Genomic DNA, 15,247 nt, shown 5'->3' with positions numbered 1-15,247 from the left:
GTTGAACTACTCTGCAGAAGAATAAAGCCACGCTAAGCTACCATGCTTGCCTGGCACTCTCAGGAGCTGATGAGAGCTATTTGCACGTGTTCTCCCACGTACTAGATTACCAAGGACAAGGTATTTATAATGCATGATGCCCTTCTACTCCCAGTCTGCCATTAGATGGCAGCAACTGAACGTGGAATGGGGGCGCGCAGCTCTGCAAATCCTACTTACCACACGGCTTGTGCAGGGATTTCAAGCTTTTCACTTCTAGGTCAATGGTTCAAATCTGGCCCAGGTCAGGAGGGGCCAGAGATCTTCACAGTCCGACAGCTGCTCAGCCTCCTCTGTGAGAGCAGTTTGCAGGTTTCTGTTTCTAATCTTGTGGATGAGTGCCTGTCTCATCACTGGTTCTAATTGGCACCCCCACTTGACACAGAAAGGCGGAAGATGCTCCAAAAAGACTGAATTCTCCCGTGCTCTAGACAATTTGACAAAGGGATCTTGCGCATCTTGGAGCACAAGCCTACCCTCAGTAACAAAGCCAGAAGAATGCGTTGGCTCTGTTTCCTCTGCGAGTAAATAACTGCCCAAAATGATCTCATTCCGGACAGGAGTGTGACAGTTGGGGTCTTTCAGCAGATAAAATTAATTTGTTATTAATTTAGGATATGATATTCAGATAGACTAATGATGGCGCAATGAAATCCTGTCAAACATGTTGTAACACTCGTTATTTACAGCCTCTATAACTGCAGGGACAAACTCCATCCAGAATTGCCTTACAAGGTGACCTAATTTGGAAAAGAAAACCTAGAGAATTTTCTCACATTAGAAGATACCTCACTGTGACTCCTTCCCTTACAATTCTAAAACTCTGTGAGGGACTGGAGCAACTGATACTCTCCAGAGAAATCCGTGAGATAAGAAATGAGCCTAGCAAGCATGTGATTGTGATATAGTTCAAGCCTGCGTGTGTATCACTCAGCTCGTTCTGTTAAGATTTGAGAAGCATGTCACTACGTAAATCCCTTTGGGCAGCTGGGCACCCCTCCAATGCACAGATTTCCCTTGCTGCTAATGAATCAGCCTCTTTTGCTAACTTACCTCCAAAGCTCGTTTACTTGGAAACCAAGGGAGCTTAGGGAACAGGGCCCTCTCCGTGCATAACAATGACCTATTTTAGATACTTCTCCTCACGCGGTCACGGAGAAGGGGCAGCAAGAGAGTGCTTCTATCCAAGAGGCATTTCCTGGAATAGATCCTAAACAATGTCAGGCCATTTCCATTTTGAGACCTGACATTTCGCGGTGCCAATGCCTCCACACAACAGAAAATGCCAGTGAGAGTCAGGGATGGGATCCAGCTGCCTCATTCCAAGAACGCACACCCAGGCCCTCAGCACACGTGGCTGTTATTCTCACAAACAGCCCCTTTCCATGGAAGCTGATAACACAAAATGGGAATGCTCCCAGTGCAGAATGTCAGAGGAGACCAAGGGTATGTTTTCTACCTCCAGGCATGTTTACATTGCTAGGCTTTCTCAGTCAACATGGGCAATACAGCATGGGAAACAGATGCATGCATCATGGAATCTGTCCTTTCCCAAGCCCTGTGCTGCTAGACTGTTTCCCGTGGCTGAATTAGCTGGTATAGCTCTGCATGACACTTCAGGAAAGACATACCTTGTGCCTCAGGAGGGAATGCTTGACCAGAGGAAATGTTTCATGTGTCATCTCCTCTCTAAGATGTGGGCAATTGCATACACCTGGGAAGAAGCAAAATCTTTTGTGTTTTTTCCACAGATAGCTTCCTGAGGGAAAATCAAAAGAAAAAGCACACTGTAATGCATTCGTTGTTTAGTACGTTTAACCCAAATCTCACCAGCCTGCGCATAAGGCTCAGATCCCAGGCTAGAACCCACTGGTTTCAGTGCATCTTTGGCTGATTCCTTGGAAGGCCAGAAGGGACTGGCCTTATCCTGTGTGACTCAGCGGACACGGTACAACTTTAGAACTGCAGCATTTCTGTTACAAAAGTACCTGACCTACATAAAAACAGCCAGCAATGGAGGAGAATCAGCCACAAGGGTTAAGAACTCACCCAGTGTGCATTGCTTTATGAGGCTGAATTTGTCTGGCTTCAGCTTTTAGCCCCTGGATGTGCTCACACCTTTATCCCTATGTTCTTTTCCAAATTACCCTTTCTCTTCTTGTGGTTTCCTCAAGTCCTTCACCTTTAGGCAGGCAGATAAGCTCCCAAAAGTTTCCAAACAGCATACTACTGAATGGGGCTCAATATTGGGCAATAGCACTGAAAGTGGATAAAACTGAACCCTTCTGTGCCAGCAGAAGACTCCATCAATCCAGTGAGCACTGTAGCCCTTCTGGACCTCTAGAGACCAGCACATTGTTCTGTGAGGTTTCATAACTGAAATGTGGTGTGGTTGCACGTTTCACAGGAGACCAATGTATCATAGTGCCACTGTCAGCCAGTCAATAGATTACTGCCTGTAAGCTGTCAACCCTACTGGATACTAGGCTAATTTAAAGGGATTTGTGGTTCTTAAATAAACCTTCACTGCTACTAGTCGCCCTATTATTTTCATTCATGAGTCACCTGTAAGCTCTTCCATTATTTTGACTAATGATACTTCATCAGCTCTCTTAAATGCTGGCACATAGCACGGCTTTCTTCCCATTCTCCTGGAACTTCCCAGTTATTTGCTGCTCCCGCAGGGTCCATTTCTTACCACCACTGACAGTTAAGGCTACTGAGTAAGTGAGAGAGAAAAAGAAAAAACAGAGCTTTCCTAGCTACCACAGGGTAGCTACTCAGGCTGCATCACCTCCCAGACATTAATGGTGCTAACCAAATATGCTCGGTTTTCTTAATGCAATATTAACTATTAAAAAGGAGCATTGTTCCTGACCCCTGAAAATTAGTAGGATATCATGAAGAATGATTACTTGTAGCCATCTCAGCATGCTATCTTAACATAACTGCACCTATGCCAAGAAACAAGATGGCTGTATTTATCCAGAGCACTCGTATTAGTTCCCTGTAGTGCACATCAGAATACTAGGCAAAAGCTGGCACTGCTCAGTCTTTCTGTAGTTCTTGGTTTGTAGTGACCATGCCAAGATAATTTGCAGAACCATTCAAGAATGTGTGACACCCAAAATGTCTTGACATAGGACACAACCCTGTGAGTGGTAAATCTCATCTCTGATTTTCTGAATACTCTGAGTATGAAGGAGATGACAATTTCCTAGGTGCTTTGAGTATGAGGAAGTCTTTCTGTTGGGACGGAGCAGCTCCAAAAGTAGGTAATGGGAGCATCATCTCTACCTTTCAGTTCTGCCTGGGAGCAATTTCTTAAAGTAAGGTAGTGATCCTTTTACTATATTTTTTATTTTTTGTTACTGTTAAAATAAACCACCTTTCAAAAACACTCAGTCCTGCAGAGAATGTTTGGCACTGCTAAATATATTTGGAGACACGTCAGTGCTCCCAAGGAAAAGGAACAAAGCTCTCATCCAGCATCGTTTCCCCACAGATAAATGCCTCTTACTTAAGAGGAATTAAATCTAGATGGTTATTCCTTAGGGCACAGCTGTGCTGAAGTGATTTTATTAAGTGACTCAGAAATGATCGTTCTGAAACATCTTTCTGGTTTGTTAGAATATTTCCTCAGGCAGCCATTTCATTCTCGGATGTTGTTGATCTGTGTTCTAAATCTTTGCATTTGACTTCTCAGCTATTTGCTGCCGCAAAGAGCAGCTAACATTCCTGTCTGAACTCTTTCCAGAAAAGCTGCATCTTGGTGGAGAAAGGGTCTGGGGACTCCAAACAATATTGTTTGGCAAAACAGGGTATGCACACAAAGTGATTTGGCAGGTCTGAATGGCAGAGGAAATTAGTCAAGGGATGAAGAAACCCCTCCACTGCAAAGTTACAATTATAGTTGTATTCAGAGCATTAATGGCTAGGAGTCATTAGAAGCTAAGGATTGCTTGGTTGCATCTGGAATGAATTGCTGGTCTCAGTCCAGCTCCTGCCTGACAGGTGTTCCAGAGATCACCATGAGAAATGGCCTCAGGCTTGGCCCAAGACTTAACAGAAAACACAGGACTTGAATGGGATTACGAAGACTGAGCACAGACACATTTGTTACCAAAAAGCAGCATTTAAAAAGGACGGTTATAGCCATAGGCTTTCAGGGTCACCTTTACAAGGTCATTGTCTAACAAAGCAGATGAAATTTTGCGTACCCTGTCTCAAGACTTACCAAATATGTGTGCAAACGACACGGTTATTGCACAAATGCATTTTAACCCCCAAAACTTCCATAAAATAGCATTTAGGCCTTTTGGAAGCCATGGGAGGCACCAAGCTCAACCCAATCCCATGGATTTTGAGATTGACTTAATAGCATGCTTGTACTTCTCAGGTGGGGATGGATCAGAGCACAAACTCAAGCAGAAGCCTTCTTGGAAAGGAATGTGACTACAGCTTCCCTAACCACAGGCCCCCTGGTGCGGCTTGTGAGAGAGCCACTTGTCCCCAGCACACCCCTGTGCAAGAAGATGTGTCCTTGCTTGTGCCCTGCAAGAAGGCAGTGATGATGGAAACAGAGCGAGGAGGATTTTGCCGTTTGCCTACATCCATATTACTGGAGCCAGAAGCTGTTCTGGTTTCCACCCTCACACACATGGCCTTTCTCCTCTCCACTCCATGTCTTAACATGACCAAGGCCACACACCTGTACACCTCTGCCACCACCCCAAAATACTACGCTCTTTGCTCAGCCAGCCCCCGGTCACCTGGGGAGCAATGTGTTGCTATTGCTGAGCACAGAATTGTTGTAACTTACTACTTACAGGCAGAATCCATTTGTGGGCTGGTAGCAGGGGAGACGTATTAGTAGAATATAAATAATAGATCAATACTGTAATGTCTTCCATCTAGCTTATGGGCTTCCTCAAGCAGATTATTTGGTAAGTAGAATTCTGGAGAAAAAAAGAAAAGAAAAGAAATTATATAAATGTCCCAATTCTGCTGGTATTAGACCCAAAAAAGCAGGTTTGGATCCAAACTCAATCACCTTCAAACTACGGGATGCTTCAAACCCTGAGTTTTTATTTGTCTGCATTATTTACCAAGTGCTCCTTCTCTGGCTTACCCAGGCAAAGGTCTACACACCTCTAAACTCTTGCTCGCAGTACCATTTATCTGTGCAAGCCCAACTCTGACAACCTCTCCTCACTGTGAAAATTGCAAGTAACAACTTATTCCAGCACTTTCAGTTCTATTTCAGTCCCGACTTTTCTCCCACACACCAAGCACCAATTTCCTGCTGTGTTGTTGTTTTTTTTTTTCCCCATCAGTGCTATTTTCCTCCATGGGCAGAAGAGGACAAACACAACAGTCCCAGCAGAGCTCATCCTTAGCCCCTGCAGCCCTGCTCAGAGCTTGGCACATCACCCACAGGAAGAGAGAAGCAAGGGGAAAAACCTGCGTCCCTGCTCCGTGGCTGAGCTGCAGCTTGTTAGCTTTTTCACAATGTGGTTAGGAGGCTTACAGCTCTCTGTGACAGCTCTGCAATACAGGCTGATCAGGTTCACTTGGGGCCATGCCAGGCTCTCCTCAAATATATATATATGTATTATTTATTTATAACCAACTTGTGAGATGGAAAACTGGTTTCTATATTTAATAGAAAGTGCTCCTGGCAGATTAACCCTGGCAGTGTTGGGCTTTGGGACTTGGTGGGTTCTTTCTGAGTATGTGCTACTACACTTACTTTCCTCCTAGGTCTAATCCAACACAGAGCTAGTGTCAGATAGCACGATTTACTCTTTAGAGGGGAGCTGATTTATTTTCAACCTCTCAAAAGAACCAGGCTAAGAACCATATAGTCTGCAGGAAAGAAAGGCAAGAACTTGCAAGGTTTTTCTGAGTCTATTTTAATCTTGAAAAATAAAAGCAGGTTTGAATATAAACCTGAAACTGTGCCTTAGATACCACAGGATACTTAGCCTTAGATATAGATACCACAGGAACCCCTATTCTGTGATACTTTAGAAAGATCACTTCTGCCTTTTGAAGCCAAACTAAAGGGCATGTTCCCATCCAAACAGCAAGGATCGAAATGCTGCATCAGCTGTGCTGGGGGATGCACCCTTCAAAGCACATTTGCCTGAGTGCTTCCCATGGCTGGAAAGCCACTATACACATTGAACCAGGCGACCCAGTAGCTGTGATGCCCACGTGCACAAACAGCTGGATGCAGGCAGACACTTCATCTACAGCTGCTTATAGAACGGCCCTACAAGCACAAGGCAGCATGTCTGGAATCAGTCTTCTGCCACCAGTGCACAAAGGACAATACACAATGATAGGAAGGCTGTCAAACATTGATGCAGAATTAAGGAGTAAAGAGCTGTATGCTGCTATCCCCTAGCTCCAGCCTGCTTAAACAACATTCTTCAAATCTGCATTTCCACTCCTCCTTCAAAGGTATGCTGTGCCTGATCTCCCTACCCTGTTCTGAACTGCTGTGCCAGGCTGTGAGAAAGCACTACGGTAACATTCAGTCCCAGACACGAGTACATTCCCGGAGCAGGGGGCACTATTTCTGTGCATTTCCTTCAACCCGGACCAGCTGAGCTTGTTTTGAACCCGACTTTCTATTTGTGAAAGACTTTGGGGATCCTTGGCTAAAAAAAAAAAAGACAGTTCTCCCTTTACAACACGGGTTGCATTTCCCTTGCAGTACGTTGAAGGAAACTGAGACATGAGGCACTTTAACTAGCTTATGCAAAGCTACAGAGATACCAGCAGGAGACTCCAAGCAGAAAAGCAGCTGACCTTAATGCTCTAACCACTAGATTGTATCACCTTCCATTATGCCCTAATCTCTTCTTGTCCAGACCTTTCTCCTTCTTCACGAGGAGCATCTTTCCAGGTGCAAACTCTAACTTAAAGCATTTGTATTCACCACCATGCAAGGAGATCTTGTCCTGACGTAGCAACCACAGCAAAGTAGTTTAAAAATCTGACTGCATGCAAGTGTGTGTATATGTGTACATGCATAAATATACATCTATATATATATATATATTACATATACATACATAAATATATATAAAACATTACAACAGAGACAAGTATCATACTAGGAAATCCTGATTTTTCACTGGCAGGCTGGGCAAGGGGAAAACAGCCCATTTTTCTTTGCATGCCACCGTTCCTTTTGTGCATGGAAACACTCAGTTCCTGAATGCAAGAAGTGCATGTGTTGGCTTTGCAAGAGCTGGTCCAGAGCCTGCCCATGGGTATACAGCCCACGTGCTGCCTGTGAGTCTCATACCAACATGCTGAGAGTAGCCATCACACGCTTTGGCTTTTCAGGAATCCGTATACTCAGTATTATCCAACCCTCTCTGTGCCTCTGGCCATAAGCAGAGCTATTGCTTCCCTCTATTAGCAGTGAGTGGTTTATATTAGATTCAAAGCCCCGTGGATTCAGAAAGAATAAGAAGTTGTAGCACATGACGCATGCTAAATAGGTATTTCATCTGTTTACCAAAACCTTTGATATGACCCAGAAGGATATTGGCAGTCTTGCCTTTGAGAAAGAGAGCTTGGAGAAGGCAAGCCAAAGCTTACATCTAGCTTTATGCCATGCACTGCTAGTTTGAGCAGCAATTTAGTCTCTTTTGTCTCCGTCTCATTTATACTATGGAGATAATTACAATTAACAATTAAGCATGGTCTGGGGTAAAGCTTTCTGAAACACTTGGGTGAAAAAAGCTGCAGACACATGAGACATTGCACTTATGGATTTTTAGTCCATTAGTAGCTAGCTTCTGCCACAAATAGGACCCAAAACAGCTTGGATATCTTAAGGCAAGATCTATTCATGTATCTGCATGCTAAGCAGAAAATAGAGTCCTTGAAATTACGAGCAAACAAGTTTCTCTGTTCGCAGGTCTGGGCTAATAATGAGTGCCAACCCGCTGAGCACCTGGGCATTTAATGCACCCATAAGAGAGGGACCTCAGGAACAGACCCTGCTCTGCCCTGCACTGCCTGGAAACACAGAGCTGGCAGCAAAGTAGTTCAGAGTAATGAGAACCATAATAGGTATGGGGGCCCTGCGCTTTCCATATTTGTGATGGTCTGCTTGGAGCCCGCAGCAGCAGCGCTAGCAGTGCATTACATCTTTGAGCTGCTCTGTACTAATAAGCCTGAACAGACGGTGACATTAAGACTGGGGGAAATGTTTTTGCAGCGTGCAGTCGAGGATGAAGGTAATAATTTAATGAGCTTTTGAGGAATTTGCACACTCAGAAAATTCTGGCTACGAATGGGGATTAAAACAACTTCCTTTCTATAATACCAGGGGACTATCACTAACTGAACAAATACCAGGTCACAAGGCTAAACAAAAAAACAGTCTTCTGCAGGTGTACAAAAGATCTTGCTGAAGTTTTCCCTATTCTCCCTTATTTTCTCCTTTCAAATCATTCTGATTGAATACATTTCATTAACTTGAATCTGGTGAGCCCTTCAAAAGTCTTCTGCAGTTTTTTCAAGCAGACCAACCTAAAAAAACCCTAAATGCTTCAACCCTACTTCCCCAGACAGAGCACACTCCAAAGCACCTCTTCATTATTGGAGACAGCCATTAACTTGCTGCTGCCAAAATCCAGCTATGTGCTCAATTGTACTACAAGCCTTCCTTCTCCTCTCTCACCCCCTTCAACATGTTTTGGAAATTTTTGGTTTATTTTGTTGCTCATTAATTCACTAATTGTCTACGTTGAAATGCTAACAGGCAACCAGAAAGACACAGGAAATTGGGCTTCAGCTTAAGAAGAGCTTTCAAACTACAGAACAACGAAGCTTTGGGCAGCATGCCTCCAATAACGGGAATCTGTAAAAGCATGAACATCTACATGCATGTAGCTACAACAGAGGATGGATGAAATGTCTTTCAGACTTCCGTTCCCACTCAACAATTTACTAACTGGGATAAATACTCACTAGTTACCTTCTGAAAGTAACAAATTACCTATGTTTGTAGATACCTTCTCAGGTGCTTTATAAATTGCAGTTAGCTGCAATTCTCATTCTCAGGCACTCAACTGAGCTGCTCTGGTTTTCTGAGCTACTGCACATCAGCTCAGCTACGTAAGCCTTTGCTTTTCACAGATAAGAGGGAAAACGTGAGCAGTGAGCACTATTAAACCAGCATAACTTGACTAATGTCTAAAGCCCCTGTCTGAATATGTCAAAATTGAAACAGGCTGCATCCAACCCATTAAACATTAGGCAGGTAAGAGTCAGGCATCTTCAGGGGACAATTCATTCTGTGCATCTTAAACACTTCTCTTTAGATGGGACCCAGCTGAAGGGCTTATCTTTCTCCACTGACTACAGAGGGAATCTACCTTAAACTGGATTTTAAAGGACAGTAAACAGACAACACAAATCCCACTTTAACTGTCTCTTAGCAAAAAATCTTCAGCAGTAAACAAAGCCTAAAATCACTGCCCCTATCTGACTGCAGACATCCCCACTCGTACATTTTTTTTAGGGTTTTACCACAGAGTGCAGCGACCACAACAGCCGTATGCCTTTGTGGGTTCAGCAAAGCCTGTGCCTGTGGATGGAGCTGAGTTTCTTCCCATCTGGTTAACAATTAATTTTGGCACAACCACTCATCTCAGCACCACAGCTGTGCAGGGAGCTTTCCATTTCAGAGCAACACTGGGAGGGCTGGCAGAATCACAGAATGGCTGAGGTGGGAAGGGACCTCTGGAGATCATCTGGTCATACCCCTTGCCAAGCAGGGTCACCTACAGCACGATGCACAGGATGGCATCCAGGTGGGTTTTAATGTATCTGGAGTAGGAGACTCCACAGCCTCTCTGGGCAGCCTGTTCCAGTGCTGTCACCCCCACAGCAAAGAGCTGCTCAGGGGAAATCTGTCTGGGCCGAGTTAAAACCTTAATCCTTAAGCTTCGCATGGTGAGTGCCTCTGGCTCACTGGGTCTAGTGCGTATGCCGATGGATATTGTGCATGGAGACACTGAAATCCGAGGGGTAAGCATTTGTTTCCTCACACTCACAATGTTAAATCCAAAACCCCCTTCAGAGCAAGGGAAAGTAAAGCATGCAATGAGATATACTGACACTGCTTAGAAGAGTTTGCCACAGTAAAACGTAGATCACTTACTCTTCCTTGCTGTTTTGGTTGCCAGAATCTGCCCAACACCCTGCCCCGAGCCAGGCAGGAGCAAGCTCTCCATCTACCTGTAACTACTGGCAGCCCAGCCTCTCCAGAAGTTCAACCACTTTCTTAAAATACTCTTTTTTCAGTGCATTCATTCTTCTCTTATGGCCACAGAAACTAATCCTCAAGCTCTGAATTCATCAGAAGCTACGAACACTGGGAACAGCATACAGAGTTGGAAAGGGATTAATGAGTTTCAGCACAGCAGAAGGCAAGCTGGATGTCAAAAGCCAGAGTTGCAGTCCCGGCGAGCATCGTGGCACCGCAGTGGGATGCAGTGCTCAGCAGCTCAAGCACAAAGTGCCTCTGGGCAGCAGCTGCTCTGCAGCTGGCGCAGGGCTGGCTCCCAGCTCCAGCTCTCAGCTCCCAGCCTTCCCAAATGGGCAGCAGCTGTGTGTGTTTTTGGCAGGTCTGCGTGGCTGACAGGGGACACGCTATGTTTGGCCGCAGCACAGGTGCAAGCAAAACAGTGGTGGAGGCAAGAAGCAGCCCTTTTCTTTCTGCCTGCAACCTCCGTGTATCAGCATGAAGAAACATTGCTTTAATTCAAGACCTTAATTCAAATCCTCCTTGAGGACAAATTCTGCGGGATAAGGCTGGCTGCAGCCAGAGAGAGCAGAGAGTGGCTCTGAGGTCTTCACGTAGCCCCATTAAAGGGCTCCCACCCTCATCTGATCTCACACTTTTCCCAAAACAGGGAAAAACTGCCCTCAGAGGTGTATTTTTGTCTACAGAGATAAACATCTTTCAGAGAATAAAATTAATCCCAAGTTTCTAGATATGCTGGGCTAGCACGCTAAACCACTTGCAGTGGAAACATCCCATACAGATGACATATATGCCACAAGGGGAGGAGATGGGGCAGATCAACAAATTTTCCCCATTGCCTGGGAACAAACCCTGGGCTAAGGGAATCTGAAGAAAACATTTTTATTTAGCTGCTTCTATTCAAAAATCCTTAGGAAAGGGTAGAAACTTGAGAACACTCTCACCTCCTGCCCAACCTTAAGTAAGGAGGTAGGATCGAGTTGTAAATACGATCCTATCTCGAACCTCAAGTATGCACTCCTGGCTCAAACTCCAGCCTCTGGCAGAAGTCCAACTGATTCCAGTGAGGCCAGGGATTTGCCCCCAGGATGGTCACACCTGGGGTTTTATTCACTCCATGATAAAAATTTGCTAAACTTGGAACCCGATTGTAGATCAGCTTCCAAACAACACCCATGTTTAGGGTGGTTGGAGCTGGAGCTTCACTGCTGGCCCTTCTCCATGGAACTGAAAGCCAGAAGTATGATGATGACAATAAATATTCAGCACTTCATCTTCAAAGCACTGGGTGGATGTTTCAGTCAGCAGCTAGCTAATCAATGGCACAATATGAACCATGGCGTCAATTATTTATGTGATGATCTTGCAAGCTACATACGAAGATAGTCACTGGGGTTGACAGGTATAATCATATTTATTTTACCCTAAAGACGCCATTATTGGTAGATCCCCAAACCACAATAGTGGCAACAGTATAAAACTTCTTATAAAGGGTGTTATGACCTAGAGGCAAGTTGGCAGAGAGGTGCAAATGGATACTCCTTAAGAGATGACTCGTTTGCCTGTGACTTTCTGAGAAACTCCATCCAGTGTTTCTTTTTCCTTCTGCTAAGGGGTTTGGCTGGAAACATCCTCATCAGCTGTACTGCCTTCTCAGCTGTTGGAGATCTTTGCTGTGTGATCAGAAAGTGGCACAGGGGCAATTGAACACGAACCCCTTAAAGGTCAGGTTACACTCCCAGTAAATCAGCTATCAGAAAAAAAACACACTTCCGAGCAGTCTGCAGGAGGAATGAGCACTTTGCAAAGCAAGCAGCTATGAACAGAGGCACTGCGGGACCTTACGCTCTGGTTGTTTCAAGTCTGAAGCTTCTTGTCCAGAGCATCAAACTAGGTGGAGAGAGAAATGCAGAATCAAGATCAAGAATGCAGAATCCTCAAGATCAAGAGGAAGCTATTCTACCTATATCAGAGCCTGGTTTAGAAGACTTAAAACATCCTCAGTAAATTCTGGCTTAATTTATCTTCTTTCCCTCCTTTCAATAGGCAGTTTTCACTGATTTCTTGAGCTACAGTCAATTCATAGCCATCTCTTTGAAACACTTCTGTTTATTTTCTGCTTTGACCTCCGCCTCCCAAAACTGTTTGTAGTGTAAAAATGATCATATTATAGTTGAACCCTGCATACTTTGGCTGGGGACAGCCGGTTGTCATGGCTTCAAGGCAATTACTATTATCAGAAAGACTTCTCCATCATTTGTGGTATTTAAATTAAGATTCTTATAAAAAATATCCTCATAGCTCCCATACAAGTGGAGGACTTGCTCCAGGAATTTTTGGATGTGATTCTCTGGCCTGTGTTATGCAGGTCAGAGGATTTAATCATAATGGTCCCTCCTGGCTTCAACACTTAATAATCTATGGTTCATTTTATTTAGTCCCATGATCTAGTCTCTCTTTTCAAAACAAAGGGGCCCATATGCTCTTGCAGAATGGAAAGAAGAGAAAATAAAGGCAAGATGACCATGAAGTAATGAAGAGGCAGTCACAAGGCGGTTATCAGGTACACCTCATCAAGAAAAGATAACTGGTGACTTTTTTTTTTTTTTTACAGCATTGAATGAAGTGAATTTATTCAGCATAAGTGCCAGTTTGTAGTTAACATAGCTTCCTGAAGAGCTGTGACCTTGCAGCAATGTTGCGTTGATCTAAGTGATAGACTCGGAGGAAGCCTGCTGTACACATTTAGGCCTGCAGCTGTGCTTTTTAATAAGATGTCAAATATATCATAATTAACTCTGTGGACAGAGTCATGATATCTGTTGAGAAATTACAAGGAACAAGAGTTCCCAGGCACACACAGAACTGCTGGAAACTGAAGAAAGAGTTCTATGGGGCTCCTCACCCTGAATGTAAAGTATATCTTGTATGTATACATATGCATTGAGTCTCTTCCTCTAGCACCATTTAATAAGATTCTTCCATGCAGTCCAACACGACTTTTTACCCTTTTAACAGGGTAATTTAAGAAGGCAAAGCCACTCCTTGTGGGCAATTAAACTGGTCATTGCTCCATGATACAAAGCATGTCCTCCCTTCGAGTTCCTCGGGGGCAAGAAAGTTAGGATTTGAAGCTCAAGTCATACCTCATTCCTGTCTAACACCTTCCTTTTGAGATCCCAACCAGAAAATATTAAGAAATTAAGCTTTAGAACACTACTTTAAGGTAGGTCATAATTATCCACAGCTTAAAGGGAAACAGAAGTTCTCACTTTGGACAACAACTAATTTGCTGGTGCTTTCACACACCAAACCTGCAACCCTGCAGTAAAAACACAGAGTGGAGGTGGTTCTGGGCAGACTCCTGGGCTGCCCACACTCCTGGACATCCCTTCTTTGTCTGTTCTGTGCCTCACAAAGGGGTTAGGTGTGTCTGCGTCTATGAGCACAGAGCTGCTTTCACTCCTCACCCACCTGTGCCACAGGGCAGGGAGTATTAGGTCTGGCTCCACATTCTGCTAATGCACCTCCACGGCATCTGGACCAGAACCAGCTTGTGTCTGGCCAGCTCGTAAAGAGAGAAGCAGGACTTGGTTCTGCCTGTTCCCATCTGCACAGGTACACCCTGGAAAGATAAGGGAGGAAGCCAAGGATTACAACAGAGACCTTGCGATGTGCACATCACCCCATGTGAAACACCTCAGCCCTCCGCTGTGTGGAGTGCCAACCTCTCCCTCCCTGAGCCAGGGAGCAGAAAGAAACATCCACCAGCAAAAGCTCCTAAAGCTGCTCAGCTGCAGGTAATGTCAAAAATCCTGAACAAAAGTCCTAAATCTTGATTGCTCAGGTTGGCTCACAGCTCCAGTGCAGCTCTAGGAAGGTCATGCTTTGCTTACTCCACAGTTATTTCAGAGATGCTCTGCTGTAGGCCGAGGCACTAAAAAGCATGAAATAAGGCTCTTACAAGTGGTAACTCAATTCCATTTTCATCAGTAACAGAGAATTAATGGCTAATGGTATTCCACCTAACTGTAATTACATATTAAGTATAGTAATGAATGAAGCTGAGAAGCATGAGGGGCTCCTTATTTAAATTATCCAAATTACTCGGTCCTCTTGGCCTGCTAAACACTTTATCAGCAACCTCGAGAAAAACGCTTGTAGCACAAGGGATTTCTGCATTTTACTGCGTATGCAGATATCCCAAGAAAGGCAACATGTTTTCCCCAGAAGTTCAGGAGTGCATTTGAAGCCAAATTTATCTTTTGCAACTGAACCAGCAGCCTGGGCCAACAGTCAGTATATTCTGTGGTATCAGAGGGTAAGAAACCTGAAGTCTGTCCCTAAGATCGACTGACAAAAAAGAAATTTCATGTTCTACTCACATTGTCAAGGTAAGTTGAGGTTTAAAGAGGGTGTATATTTTAAGCTCATATTATACTTCATTAGGATTTAAATAAACAGTGGTTAACACAAACAAAATTCTTAGGATGAGCTGTCTGGCCAGATAATGAGAACCATATAAAACTGGAAGTGTATTAAGTTTGTAGAACATTAAGTAGGTGTAGCAGTCCTCCTTCTGCTATCCCCATGAAGTCACCGAGAGCAGCCAACCTGTTTTCCTCCTAACCTATTCACCACATTCTCCTGAAGGTCATACTGGCAAGATGTTATTTCTCTGTGGCCACAGTTAATGGGTCTGGGAGCATAACAGGGATATATCCCTTTTCTTGAGAGATTCAGAGGTTTGATATTTACCAGCAAATAAGAGTGTGGCTTCCACCAAGTGCCACAGTGCAATTTGGGAATCCCTCCTTTGTAGAGACAGCAAATAAGCCCTTGTTAACTCTTCCACTACCACTTTTCTAATAACAAAACATAGCTTTCATCAAAACACAGCTTACTTTC

At 44.2% G+C, this 15,247-nt stretch overlaps 1 protein-coding gene across 2 annotated transcripts in view; it reads right to left on the bottom strand.

Annotated features, from left to right (window-relative positions):
- The window catches only part of SLC41A3 (solute carrier family 41 member 3), a 66,037-nt gene that overhangs the window by 27,945 nt on the left and 22,845 nt on the right, over nt 1-15,247 (bottom strand). The window contains exon 2 of one of the 2 annotated variants that reach the window (XM_084530701.1): nt 4,869-4,997. In XM_084530701.1, the coding sequence (XP_084386827.1) occupies nt 4,869-4,952 (84 nt within the window). In that variant the 5' untranslated portion in view covers nt 4,953-4,997. Of the gene's footprint in view, nt 1-1,670; nt 1,737-4,868; nt 4,998-15,247 lie in introns of those variants that run through there. The other variant, XM_084530702.1, reaches the window with a different exon arrangement.

Source organism: Aythya ferina (assembly GCF_964211825.1).
Source record: "Aythya ferina genome assembly, chromosome: 10".
Taxonomy (NCBI): Eukaryota; Metazoa; Chordata; class Aves; order Anseriformes; family Anatidae; genus Aythya; species Aythya ferina.
Note: the sequence above shows the minus strand (reverse complement) of the source record. Positions and strands in the feature narration are given on the sequence as shown.